Source organism: Phalacrocorax aristotelis, chromosome 2, assembly GCF_949628215.1.
Source record: "Phalacrocorax aristotelis chromosome 2, bGulAri2.1, whole genome shotgun sequence".
NCBI classification, from domain to species: Eukaryota; Metazoa; Chordata; class Aves; order Suliformes; family Phalacrocoracidae; genus Phalacrocorax; species Phalacrocorax aristotelis.
In genome coordinates this window covers 10918584-10932816 of record NC_134277.1, presented here as the reverse complement: position 1 = coordinate 10932816, position 14233 = coordinate 10918584, and the positions used below count along the sequence as shown (strand labels likewise).

Below are 14233 nucleotides of genomic sequence, written 5' to 3'. Positions count from 1 at the left end.
GCTTTAGAATAACCTTCCGTCTTGTGCTGCTGGCTGCTGCTGAGAGCTGACTCAAGGTCTGGGGTTAGTATGTACTGCTGGGGATGTGCTCCCTTCAGCAATTGCTTTTCTCTCTCCTTCTTGACCCCAGCAGTAGGAACTGGAAGTTGCTTTCCCCCTCTTTACCCTTTTCTCCTGACTGCTTTTAACAGGCAAAGCAGTCATAGCTGGTATGCACCAGCCCCTTGCCCATGGAGGGGCACTGCTCGAGTCCTGGCGTTCTGGCTCCTCTGCTTGTTCTTGCCAAGCAATGCACTCAGAGAGGAGACACTGGCCCGTGAAGGTGGGTGGTTAAATGCTAAAGCTACTGTCGCCTGTTCAAATAGACACACACACCCTCCTCTACTGGGTTTAATCTTTTGTATTCATTAGAGCAAATAATAAGCAAACAGACAATTCCTAGCATATCTGTAAGTCATTTCAAAGAAGCTCCGCAGCATCTCCATACACCTCAGAGACTCATCACTCAGCCTGAGCCCTGTGACAAATTCACCTGCTGTTTTCCAGACATGGAGGGAGGATGGCAGCTTGTGCTGGAGCTGGCCGGGCTGCTCCTCCCAGCTTCCCACCAGCAGGGAATTTGCCTGCAGCCTAGTCAATGCCCGTGCTGCTGCCAATGGTTTTAGCAGCCAGAGAAAACTAGTCCTCAACATTATTCATCCTAAAGGTGACCTCTTTATTTGACTCTCTAAAGCATTCCATATGGTATTCCCGACCCATATTTCTGAACTTTGGGGTTTGGTTTTTTTTAGGTTTAGCTTTTTATCTGCAGTACTAAGGAGGCTGTGCTGCATATTATGAAAGTGATACTATTATAGACTGTTGCCGTGTCAATGAGAGGAAGCCAATATGATGTCAATGCACAGACACATTTTTGAAAAATGGCCAGGTGGAACTTTCTTAAATAATTATTTTAAGCTATGGAATGCATCTTTCTTAAAATTCTATATTTAAAAAGACTAGAGGAAAACAAAAAGTATCTAAGATCAGTACTAAAAAAAGAAAATATTCAACATGAAAGGAGCTCCTGTGTGTGACTACTAAGTGAATGACTGTTAAAAAAATCTTAGATATAAACACTCAAAATAAATACAGAGGTGGGCAGACCCAACAAAATTATGTTTGTCAGCTCAAGCCTCAGGTTAGCTTCTAGAGCAAAGTACCAGCACTAGAAGACATTGATCTTTGATAAACCCATCCAGATGATTGTCAGACTAGGTCTTCTGGTAGAGTATTTTTGCTAACTTGTGAATCTGTGGGATAAAGACCCAGTTGAGAAAGAATCTTACAGTTCTAGCCCAATGCTTTCACCTGCAGGGGATAATCTGCATGTACCTCTCATTGTTTAATAAAAGTTGATTGCTGAATTTAAATTCTTCAACAGATTTAGTCCATTCAGCTTCTCTTTTCAAGAGCTTTGGGTATCTGTCTTGTTATCCATGTGGCAAATACCTTTTCCCTTTAAGGCATATTTCTATGTTTAAAGCTGAAATGCTGTTATTTCAGAATTTAGGGTGAATGCCAGACTGCCTCATTTAGGTGCCAAACTTAGAGCTGCTGAATGCTGCACATCTTCCCCAAGGATGGGGGTATCATCCACTTCATTTGACACCACTGAGGTCCCTGAGAGGCAAGTGAAGACATATCCACACAGGGAGGTTGGGCACTTCCTTTCCTCCGCTAATTAGAAGGGACTTTTGGAGACTCCAGAAGACAGTCCAGGCTGCAAAGTATCTCCCTGTTTCACTGAAACATGCCAAACAAGTAGGGTATTCTGTAATCCAGTGTGTCTAGTGCTCCTCTACTGAAAGGCACCATGTGTAGTATCTTCTGCCTGTCTCCTGCTTATTACTGCAGGGGTTAGAAAGTGAAGCAGGAGATGGAAGAGATCTTACTGAAGTTATTCTGAGCAGTTTTAACTCCCACATTCTGGAAGAGTGCTCTGTATACCTGAGTAATAGCACTGTCCATCGTCCTCCTGATGGCCCAGCAGTTCATCTTCAGGCATAAAAGCAACAGAGGAAGATAGACAACATGCAAGAGAAAACATGACTCTCAACTTGCAGCACTCAGAAGGAAGGCTGCTGGTCCAAACTTAGTTTTTGAGCATGTGTGTATTTTACATTAGTAAATATTGAAAGTGTTTTTAAAGTAAATATTAGTCTAAATAAAAAATGTCTCCTCCCCAAAAGTCCTAGGTGCTGGGTTCAGGTTCTACCTTCCTCTGGTTGAGATGTGGATTCAATACTGTTCAAGCTGAACACAGGTGCAGCAAAGCTTTTGAGTCTTCTCCAGGGGAAATAGGTGGAGATGCCACTGTGATTGAGTTTGGATAGCAAAACAGAGGCTGCGTGAGAGAGTGGCATTTACCTCCCCAGAAAATGTACTTTCTGATACTGCTGAGAGGACTGTAGTTAAGCACTCGGGCAACTTTCAGGCTGTAGAGAAATCACAGAATCACAGAATCACAATTTTAGGGCAGCTCTCAGCACTCTTAAAAATGGGCAAACGGGCCTTCACTGCCCGTGTCCCAATTTAAGCAAATTTTAGGTGGATTGAAACCTACCTTACTTATGATTTCACTGGGGATTACACTGGCATTTAGGTTTAAGGAGTGCAATTCACAATGTCAGGCCTATTTCTGTACTGTAGATTATTCTTCATTTTTGCAGAAAATGATTCAGTTGAACTAATCTGACAGGGCTGACTGGACGTCCATTATAGTGCTGCATTACAATTGCTAAACAGAGTATTGGAAGGGCACTAGGTAGTCTGGTAAAGACAATACATAATTTGAATGACGGTGCTAAGGCAGCATTTCAGAGTTCAGTAAGTGGGTTTCCGAAGACACCTGGCAATTGGGAGAAGGAAAAGCAAATAAGAGCAACTGCTTGTGAGTGACATAACCTCAGCATAACATTGAGCTACGTGTTGCTCTCCTTGGGCTGAGAGCAGGCTTGGCAAATGCTAGCAATCAAGCCATCTGTATAACTGGATTAGATTTTTCAATACCAAAATGGATCAGTTTATGGGATTGTTTTGACAGGCATGTTGGGAAATACAGAACATGTAGTTTTCATCATTGTTTACTTCTGTTTTTCCTCTTGTTCCTTTTGACATTGCCCACTGGCTTTTATTAGAGTTTGAGCTCCATTTAGCTCAGCATGCAGAGCTGGCCATGCTGCCAGTGTCACTCCCCACAGAACTTCTTCATTTACATGTTTCCTTCTTGTTCTTTAACCAGAAGGGGAAGCTTTGAGCCTTGAATGCATAAATCATTAGGTCCAGGTCAAAAATAGACAGTCCATTATTCAAAGTGGTCGTTCTCACTCATCAGATTTGTAGTTTATCTTGGATATTTCTTGGAAATGTGGCATCAGTTTGTAGCATTGTTTGGATAATTGCAGCATGAAGCTGAACTGGTCTTGAGAGTCAGCACTACTCTTTTGTTGAGTGGTTGAATTGGCCATTTGTGAAGCACATCTGGTCCATAAAACTCTTGCCTCCTACTCTGTTTGCCTGCATGTCGTGGTTTAACCCCAGCTGGTAACTAAGCCCCACACAACCACTCGCTCTCTCCCCTGTGGTGGGATGAGGGAGAGAATCAGAGGGTAAAAGTGAGAAAACTCGTGGGTTGAGATAAAGACAGTTTAATAGGTAAAGCAAAAGCTGCGCACAGAAGCAAAGCAAAACAAGGCATTCATTCCCTCCTTCCTGTGGGCAGGCAGGTGTTCAGCCATCCCCAGGAAAGCAGGGCTCCACCACGTGTAATGGTTACTCAGAAAGACAAAATGCAGTCATTCCAAATGTCCTCTCTTTCCTCCTTCTTCCCCCAGCTTTATATGCTGAGCATGATGTAATATGGTGTGGGCTATCCCTTTGGTCATTTGGGGTCAGCTGTCCTGGCTGTGTCCCCTCCCAGCTTCTTGTGCCCCCTCAGCCCCTCGCTGGTGGGATGGTGTGAGGGGCAGAAAAAGCCTTGACTCTGTGTAAGCCCTGCTCAGCAGGAACTAAAACATCCATGTGTTATCAACACTGTTTTCAGCACAAAGTGAAAACATAGCCCCATAAGAGCTACTGTGAAAAAAATTAACCCTACCCCACCCAAAACCAGCACACCACAGCAGGCATTTGGCAAGGCTACTAACTCACCTGTGAGGGAGAAGTTTTATTCACCTGGATGTATGTGCTCTAAATATCCTTTAAAAGCAGCCAGATGTGCTCTAAAACCAGTGAGATCCCCTATGCTGAAAAAGTTTGGAAGAAAATTTTTGGTAGCAGAATGAGGAAAGTTTTCACTGTAACTAAAAGTTAATTTTCAGGTTATGTGGTATTCACTACTACAACATCTTCTCCATATTTGGTAGGGAGAAGTATATATAGCCTTTAGGGACAGCTAATAGTGCTACTATTTCTATTCTTAGGTCCAGAAGGAATGCAAGTCAAATAATAAGTCTTCTGTATAGCAATACTAGGTATCTGACAAAGAAAGTTGGTATCATTTCCTTCATTTTATGGATAGTGAAATTGAGGGTCAGGAAGATGTCTTGACCACGGTAACTTGATAGGCCTCCTCCAGATGAAGACATATTTTGTTCCTCATTCATAATTTATTTGGCAACAGATTTTTCTCTCTTATGTATAAAACCACTAAAGACAGTGAGATTTCATAGATAAATTTTAAAAAATGGCTAGCAAATTCTGTACATTTTGTAGCAGTCACGGAGAAGAAAATAATTTGCTGGGACTGTTCTAAATTCTGCCAAATTTCTGTGACCAGATTTTAGAAACGACTCCTCATCACTATATTTTTCTTGTAAGTTGAGCAAATGAAAAGTGAAATCTTTAATAAACAGTAGCAGAGAAAGATGATAATCCAATGTTCTATTATTTAAATTACCCCTGCAAGTGGATTGTTCCTTAGAATATTTCTGTTTTCAGCTCCCTCACTGGGAGGGATTTAGGTATTGGAAGATACAGAATATTATTTTCACCAGGCAATCTAATTTTCCTGTATTCAGTGTCCAGTACACTTTGTGGAAACATTTTAACAAACAATTACATAAAGCTGGGCTCCCAAATGCACTCCTGAGCATTTAAATGGATTATACTAATATTTAGACATGCCCAGCAGCTCACATTAAAGAGATATTTATTCCTGTACTTTCATTTCATATTAATCTCTAAATAAAACAACCTTATAGCTTAGTTTTGGGTTTTTTTGTTGTTAGACAAAACTCCTGATGAAGTTGTAGGGAGCTGATTGGCTCATCATTATTTTAGCTCACACAAGTTGGTATGGATTGGATTATTTATTTTTCACATCGTTAAAATGGACAGGGAAGTTTTCATGGTTATGTCATGATGTTAAACTATGACATCAGTGTCTTGTGCAGAGCTAGGGTGTCATTTCATCTGAAGGGATAATGTAGTACTACCATATAACATTGGCTATTTTTAGCAGAGATATGAGCCATATGCTCCAGCAGGTATAACTAAATAGTGCAAGAGCTGTGCCCTGAAAAGTGAGATTAAACAAAAGCAGCAGTGAAATATTTTGCAGATGACACTCTGCCAGACTTTAAAACTATATGTACGTATATCTTCATAAACCCCAAAGGAAATATTTATATTTTATTCTCCATTTATTTCTTCATTGTCATTAACCTGTCAAACAAAGTATATTCTACAAATAATATGAGACTGAGATTGGCATCTGAGTGAGACAGAGTTCTGCTACTGGTTCAGTAGGGTCTGAATCTGTCAACTGAAAAATAGTATTTAGGCTACCCCTCACTGATAGAGGTGGCATCAGGAGATAAAGCAATGGAACAAAGTCAGTTGTACATGAATTTTCTACACTTTCTGACTCTCTATCATCTTCCAAGCTGTGGAGAACTGGAGCTGGAAACCTAAATAGGACCTCAAAAGAATGATTTTAAACTGTGAGATGTATCACATTTTGTTTTAGCTGCTATTATCATATCTTAGCACAGTTAACTTGAAAGAAGATGCAGAAATCTACAGCAAGTGAAATGACAGCAAAGGTAGGAAACCCAAAGTAACCACTATCTCAAGATCTAAGCTGGCAACAGCTATGTCATCTGCAAAAAGGTTCTATGCCATCCAACAGTTTATTCTTCCCAAGGCCAAAACCTAGATCTAAGGTGATCAGAAACCTTCAAGGCGATCAGAAAAAGTAGTGGTAAAATCAAGAAGGACTGCTAAAGGCACTGCAAGAGCCATTAATTTTCTTTGACACAGAAAGGGTTAGCCAGCCTCAAGAGAACTTGCAAAGCATAAATAGCATCCATGGGTAGGGCTTGTGCTGGTTTTGTTTTTTCCAGTACATGCTTTGTACCTCTGAGGCCTATCTAACTTGTGATTTTTGTTTTAAGGGTTCGCCATTACTGGTGTACTGAAATGTGTTGTTCTCACAGGCTCCAGAAAGATAATGCATATAACTTGGACCTGTGTCGTAGTATGTCTGGAAACTGAGAGGCCGTAGCCCAGAGACTCACTCTATGCTGTGCTGCTCCGAATGCCAGCAAGGCCTGTCACCAAAAAGAGGTTTCCCTCTCTCGTCCCTGACTATCGGGAACTGAAATGACCATCCTGACAATTCAGACAAAGTAGTGTGAACCCTAAACCCACCCTTAGTGTTCCTCCAAGTCTTTGGCCTTGAGAAAATAGTTTCATTGCCAGGGTTGCCTCAAGAGTCTTCTTTCTATTATTACAATTTCTGTCTGGAGTATCTCACTATTCATTCCTTAACTGAATAACTATTTCTTCTCTTTCTTTCTTGGTTTATGTAACACTTTCCTCTGAATTAATTTTATAGTTGTTGAACCCTCACAATCAATAGATGGATCATATTCATAAGAAAAACCCCTCTCCATAATACAGAATCTTCTTCCTGTGTAGAACTGAATCAAGTAAGCCAAAACCCAAGCATAGTACGTGAAAGATCACAAATAGCAGCTGTTCCACGAGTACTGTGTGCTTGCACTGGGGATGTGTGGGAGGGCTACAGGCAGGAGGATAGGTGATGTTTGCAAGTTGTCTTCTGGTAACAGTCCTTGTATAAACCTGAAATCAGATAGGTGATGTCAGTGTACGGTGCGGTTGCAATGCAGGCTAGTTTGCTTAACGTGCTGGTGGGAATGGTTTATTGTCTATGTGTAAAAAAAGCTAAAGGCAACCACTGTACAAACTGTACAACACTGAGCAACATGCAACGCTAAACAAAAGCCAAGAAACAGAGTGTAGAGAATGGTGTTCTGGAAATTTTAGAGAAAGGTTTTGAATATTCAACTCTCCTACAGTACAACTGTCACATAACTGTAATAAACAGTACTAGTATGTATCAACATTAAGAAGTTGGAAAAATTGCATTGGGAAATATCATTATGTAAATTAATCATTCTTAATGTGAATCCTCAAATGTGATAGTGTGATCAATAATAGTACTGGTACCAAAAAGTACTGGTTCTGCAGCTTTCTTGTGCTGTTATGAATGATAATGTCTTAGCCTAAGAAACTACGAGTTTGTGAACCTGTGCATTTTAGTTTGGTATTGGGTGAGAGTTACTAAGACTACTGCTGGATGCCCAGGCTTGCAAAGGAATGGCCTTCCAGCACCATTTTCTCTCCAGCGTTCTTGCTGGGTTGTAGCATTCAAATGCTCTAATTATGTCCCCCATTACTGTTCCTACATTGGCTTGTAGCAGCATACCTTGTTTTTAAAGCTGCGGAATGATTTTTCAGGGGAGGAGGGGTGAGCAGGGAGTAGGAGGTTCAGCTTTTACAAATGAGACTCTCTTCGTTAGAAAACGACACCAGTGTACACAGCAGACACTGCCTGCACCGCTGCGTAGTATTGCTATTACAGTAAAAGCCCACTTGCTGACACCAATCATTTCCATAAAATTTAAGCCAACATCTTTGGGAGAAAAGATTTAATTAACACATAAGCCCCTGATTCACTATGACAATCTGCTTTCAGAGTGATGGGAATAATCACATTTCTACCTACTGTCAGTCCTTGAAATATAGGGGGTTTATGAATAATCTACAGTACATTTTTTTCCTTACAGAAACAATCAGATTCTTTTGTTACTTTCACGAAGAACATTTCTGTCTTAGACATCTAGAAAAACCCTAAATTTATCTGGTGCCTTGAGGGGCTACCTCTGCTTGTGTGACAGGAGGTCTCTTGGGTATTTTGGGTTAGTAGCATGAAGGGAGGTTGAGCAATTCCATCCTAACCGAGATCCACATGAGACATCCCATTATTTAAATACAGGTGCCCTTAGGGCAGTGTATGCAGAACCCAGTGCAATAAATAAATAAATAAACAGTGCTCATTGCAGACAATAAATAAAATTGTGGCAATGATTACCGTGGTATCAAATTAGATTAAGAAACTTTCACTGTGAAACAGAAATAATAACCTCAGTACAGAGCTTTGAAAAAAATGTTTTTTCCTCCCTTAGTCCAGCTGAAAAGATCATGTCTAGTAGTACATACTTTTTTTGACACATCCTTCTCCTACTTGTTATAAATCCTTGAAGGAAAAAATACAGAACGTTTTTTTCCCCTGGGGTAGTCTCATCAAAGTTGTTTCTGATTTACTGTGGCATAAGTTAGATAAGTATCAGGCTTGTAAGGTTTAATTTAATGATCTTTGCAGTTTTAACAATGTTGAGAATAATTCTATAATCATAATTTAGGCAGAGAATGTTGTGTCTGTTGTCCTCACTGGACATTGCTATATCATTTAATTATCTTTTTACTTTCTTAATACTTCTTAATTCTTCAGTGTTTCATTCCACAATACTGAACAACTAAACAAGCTATGATCTGTATATTAGGGACAGAGTGTTCCTAATGCATCTTTAGAGTTGTAACAATTCCAATAACCTGAAATTTTTGCAAATATAAATTTTGCATCTAGGTAAGTGCTTTTTTAAATGATAGTGGTCCTCTTGTGCTTGATTGCAACCTGTTTTCTAAATGAAAAAAATGTAAATGTGGCATTGACAAAGGTTAAAAAGATTTAAAGGGGGTTCTGTCAGCAGTGCGTGCACACACCAAACTAAATCCTAGCTATCTAATCAGTGTCCTCTGGACTGTGTGCCTTACCCCATTGTTTACTTTCAAATCCCTAATAATTTTGTATCCTTTCACTGGGCAGAGATTCATTTTAAAAGCTAATGAATTTAAAAATATGCTTTTCCCTTGTCCATTTGATACCGAGCCTGCAATTTAAGTTTCATTGTTTGTTTCCCTCCTTGTCTCGTCAATCCTTTTCTCTCTTTCTGTCCTTTCACTTTATTACATTTTTTATTGAGGACTGAGATGAACTGGTTGCTGCATCATGGACCCATTACACTTCCTAACAATTCCATTTACACCTTATTGTTTGTCTTATTGCTGGAAAATTCAGGTGATTCATCATGCCTGAAGAAGCACCTGATCCCAATTCCCTTGATATCATGATCACTATGTGACAGGAATACAGTTAGTGGTGGCTTTCAGACTCTAAGAGGCCAAGGTGATAACTCTTTTGGGACTTTTAGCCTCTCAAGTATTGATGAGTTCCATTTTTGTAATGCTCTGTTTTCTTGCTCCCTTTCAACAGCCCCCTGAGTGTGGAAAAGGGCTTGGAGTTAATAAAGGAAGTGGCAGATCTCCTGAAGCTGCAGATGAGTGTCTTCGATGATGTCAAGTACGTACATGGAATTCACCCCTTTTTATTTTATTGGATTTCTTATTGTTTTTGAGTAGTTTGTCTTACCAGGGAATATCTACTCTTTAATGCCAGAATTAATGACAGCATGTGAGAGACAAAAAATATCACAATGATCTTTAAAATGTCCCCTACACACAGTTAGAAACAAATTATTTAAAAAAAAATATATATATAAAGACTGATATTTTCCTTTGCTTCCATAGGGAAAAAATAGTCTGTTCAAAGAGCTGTAAAAATGTTACCAACTTTATTTAACAGTTTCTAGGTAAGGAAAGGCTTGTGAAGGGTCATTATACCCAGTGTTGCTGAGAGGGAAAATGACATCAGAGATGGATAAGAACTTGGGTCCCGACCTTGAGTCTTGCACATGGCACACTAGGTCATGCCGCTTGGTCAGCTACTCATTTAACAAGTCACAGGGAGTTCAGCTATGTTGAACTACTGTTTTTCTTCATATGATTCATACTGATGAATGCTCTGCATGTTAATCTCCTGAACGAGGAAGTTATGATTTGCCATGTCCAGTAAAAGATTTTAGACTGGGGATTTTCTGAAATCACCTTGGTAGGAACATTTACCTCACAAAACTTAATTCTTCCTTTTTAAAACAGAAAATAAAAATAGTTTGATAGAAAAGTAATGGAAAAGAAGGGTCAGCTGTGGGAGGTTTTTGACAGCTTGCTGGAAAGAAGTCACATCTTGGCACGCAGGAAATAGCTGATGTCTGGGTAGCATCCAGTTCCTGCCTATGTTTCAGAGGGTTTGGGGCTGCTTGTTTTGGCCCATGGATCAGGTTGCTGAAGTGCAACATCTTTCTCAGCCTTACTCATGCTGCCATCAGCTTTTGTTTAACCTTCAGTTCCAGTGAATGTAATTCATTGTTTAATACTGTGGTTTAAGCCATAGTCTTTAGTGGAAGTGTTTGTTATTATTTGGAAAAAAATTCTACCTCTTCTATTACTGTGTATGGAGGTAGAAATAGACCACTGGAGAGAAAATCTTTTTAGAAATCTGGCAAATGCCAGACATATTGGCTTTTATTGTTTAGAAGGAAAATATTCCCATATTTTGTTTGATAGAACAATTCTTTGTATTGCTGAAAGTCTTTTTGCTTGTATTTTATGAAATGTGTTTTTTATGAAAACTGAGTTTTGAAATTAGGAAAAGTGAAAATATTATATGGTGTTCCTTGTAAAAAGAATTTGCAACCTTGACTTTGAATACTAGCAAATAAAGTCTGCTTCACACTTTAAGGGGTAATCCCATGGAACAATTTCTCTGCTGGAATCAATGGGTTCTGCTTCGTTAACTTCATACATTTAGAGTACAAGAGCACTTTCACCTACCTTTCTAACTGTTAGCATAAAGCCTTTTGGTTATTTTTTTATCATTTGATAAATCACAACAACATTGCAATGGCAGGCTATAGATTTGTTCTGTAATGAAAAATATCCCTCCAGTGATATAGCTAGCTATGAACAACCGTTTCCTTTTTTTGTTTTTGATGTGAAACATTAGGAAAACTAGTTATTTTGTGTCCATTAATATCCAGTCATGTGCCTGTACCAAAAATACTTGTATTGTATGGTCAGTATTTTAAAACTGTGTTTTGAATGATAGCATCTCCAAACAGGACCAAATATTCTGTCAACACAAACACAGTGTTTGCCTTTTTAAAAGATCTATAAATCTGTGAAAGATTATCCCAAATCTCAATTTAGTGAAGAATCCATCCATAACAAATTTTCTTTACTCAAGAAAATGAGAAGCTTTGACTCACAAAAGTTAAACCCATTAAATGCTGAAGAAACATGGAGCTGATATAGCAGTAGTAGAGGCTTTAGAAAAAGGCCTCAGCAAGCAAAGAAGTAACACTTTTTTGATTTTTTTCTTTTGTCATCACTACACAGCCATTGTTGGAAAACTGTAGGAATTTGAAGGCTCTGGTCAGCTTCTGAGTGGCATCATGGAGAGAGGTGTCAGGAAAGACTTGGTGTCACGGTGTCATGGTTTAGCCGGCAGCTCAGCCCCACACAGCCGCTCGCTCACTCCCCCACCGGTAGATGGGGGAGAGAATCAGAAGGGTAACGCTCGTGGGTTGGGATAAGAACAGTTTAATAATGAAAATTAAAAGAAATAACAATAGAAATGCAATGTAAAGGAGAACAACGAGAGGTGCGAAACCCCGGGGTGGGGGGAAGGGAGGGGGGAGGGGGAACGAACCGCCGAAACAAACCACCCGCGCTGCAGCCGCTCGCCGCCCGCCGACCCGACGCCGCGCCGCCCCCGCGCTGCCACTGCCCCCCCTCAATATACTGGCCATGGTGTCACGTGGTATGGAATGAACCTGCCATTGGCCAGTCGGGGTCAGCCGCCCCCACCACGGCCCTGCCCCTCCCAGCCCCCCCCCCCGCCACGCGGCAGAGCGCGGGAAGCTGGAAAGGCAGCCGACCCCCACAGTGAGGAGAATTAACCCCTTCTCAGCCAAAACTAGCACATGGTTATTCCTAATCCACCTTTGACATATCAAAGTGTGAAAATGAGGCCTCTCAGGCAATATGCTTTTTTACTTGGTCTAAGGCATTGTGGGTGATTCAAATTATTCTATTTTACTGGCAACTGAAAGTACGCTTTTTCTTAGGAATTCAGTTTCTTAAACTGTGTACTTTGAAGTCTGACCTGAGTATTAGCTTGGTGTAAAATTTTCCATTCTCTCTTTTCCCTCCAATAATTCTAAATGGTAAGAAAGTAACAGTGTAGGCCTGAATTTTTTAGACTATTGGAAAGATTTCAGAGTAAAGACATAATAATGAGAATCACAGGGTTGATTTGAGAGTGTAGACAAAGCCATAGCATTCAACCGGAATTGTGTAAGAACCGAGGAGAGGGTGAGTGGTGAGTTGTTCTAAAGTTCTTTAAATTCTCAATGAAGAGATCCTTGTCCTTTTCTCTGAAGAAAAAAAAAAAAAAAGAAAATTAAAGATTCTCCTTTACAACTATATTACTACCTTTAGGTAGTTTTGTCTGCAAATATCTTTTGTTCTTCCTTTTATTTTTAGTGTTTTCCTGTGCTTTGGAGTTTGGTAAGTGAAAAATTGCTTTCACCATAGATTCCTACTGATTCCCATGTTAGTTCTGGATTAGTTGATGCACAGTAGTAATCAGTTTATTTCATCTTCTCTTGTTCACAATCCTGCCAACTTTAACCGATGTCCTGCAATTCACAGTATAGCCTCAGGCTTGGCTCCCAGAGCATTCAGTCCACTTCTACAGTTGGTTTGTTGTCAAGGTGGCATTGACATAAACTTTGTTCACCCTGTGAAGCAGATGAGTGGGAATAGATTTGGGGAATTCATAATTAGAAATATTTCAGTGTTGAAGAAAAGATCCAACATGTTAGCTGTCACTTTTGGATACAGCCTGAATCTTTATGGAAGTAATAGTTATGCTTAATATGTTTTGTTAATGGTTATGTAGCTGTCACATAAATTCCATTATTTCTTATTACATCATTAGAGACCATTAAAAGGGTATTAGCATGCTGATGTAATTATGCAAGCAGACGTAAAATGACTATAGTTATGATTTTATAATCTAATTATGGGTGTCCAATGCCCCCGGTGATTGATTGTTGGACTGGTATCATGGTTTGAAGTCAGGTGGCTAGTACTGTTAGAAGGGTTTGTGTTTATTTTAAAAAAATAATTTTACCACTCTGCAATCTGCAGCGTTGACTTTCTTCATGTAATTACAGTTCTTCACACATTATAGGGTAAACTTACAAACATGAAAGATTATCAAGAAACATCCAAATATAATAAAAATAGTGAAATCTGTAAGCTAAACTGAAAGCGTAGTGGAAAGGACACTCAGAATCTATAGTCAAAGCCATTGAACTAGAAGATACATTATTTATTTGGTTTCTGGGGAGTATACGAATTATTTCTGAATTTTTATTTAATGTTCTCATACTCGGGGTATTTACTGAGAAGATCGCTAAGGGCGGGTTTCAGATCTAAGCTTAGCTGAATACCTTTGTATGGAAAGAAAACAGATTATTCTGATTTCATAGTATTTCAGACTGCATATCCAACCATTCTCAGCCTCCAGTTAAGAGCGAGATTTTCAGCTGAATTTTACATTCTCTGACAGATGCTTCAGTAGCACTGATTTTTTTCTTTTCCTTCTTATTTCTCTCTTTAGCTTTACGTGATTTTCCCTATTGCCACTGAGGATCTCTTGCTCTAGGTGTCTCTTTTTCCCCCATTTTTTTCTACTGCTTTGGCTTCCTCCACCTGTTCATCTTAATGGCCATCTTTGTAATTTTTGCCTTCTGACATAACTAAAGAGTGCCCATGCTAAATTTCAAGTGCTACTATAAATAGATTTTTCAAATTGAAAGAGCTGATTCTGATTATCTAATATAGTATCCTGGATTGC

At 39.5% G+C, this 14233-nt stretch overlaps 1 protein-coding gene across 3 annotated transcripts in view; it reads left to right on the top strand.

Annotated features, from left to right (window-relative positions):
- The window catches only part of PTPRN2 (protein tyrosine phosphatase receptor type N2), a 670936-nt gene that overhangs the window by 280478 nt on the left and 376225 nt on the right, over positions 1–14233 (top strand). For all 3 annotated transcript variants that reach the window (XM_075082381.1, XM_075082380.1, XM_075082379.1), the window contains one exon: positions 9683–9769. In XM_075082381.1, the coding sequence (XP_074938482.1) occupies positions 9683–9769 (87 nt within the window). The remainder of the gene's footprint in view (positions 1–9682; positions 9770–14233) is intronic.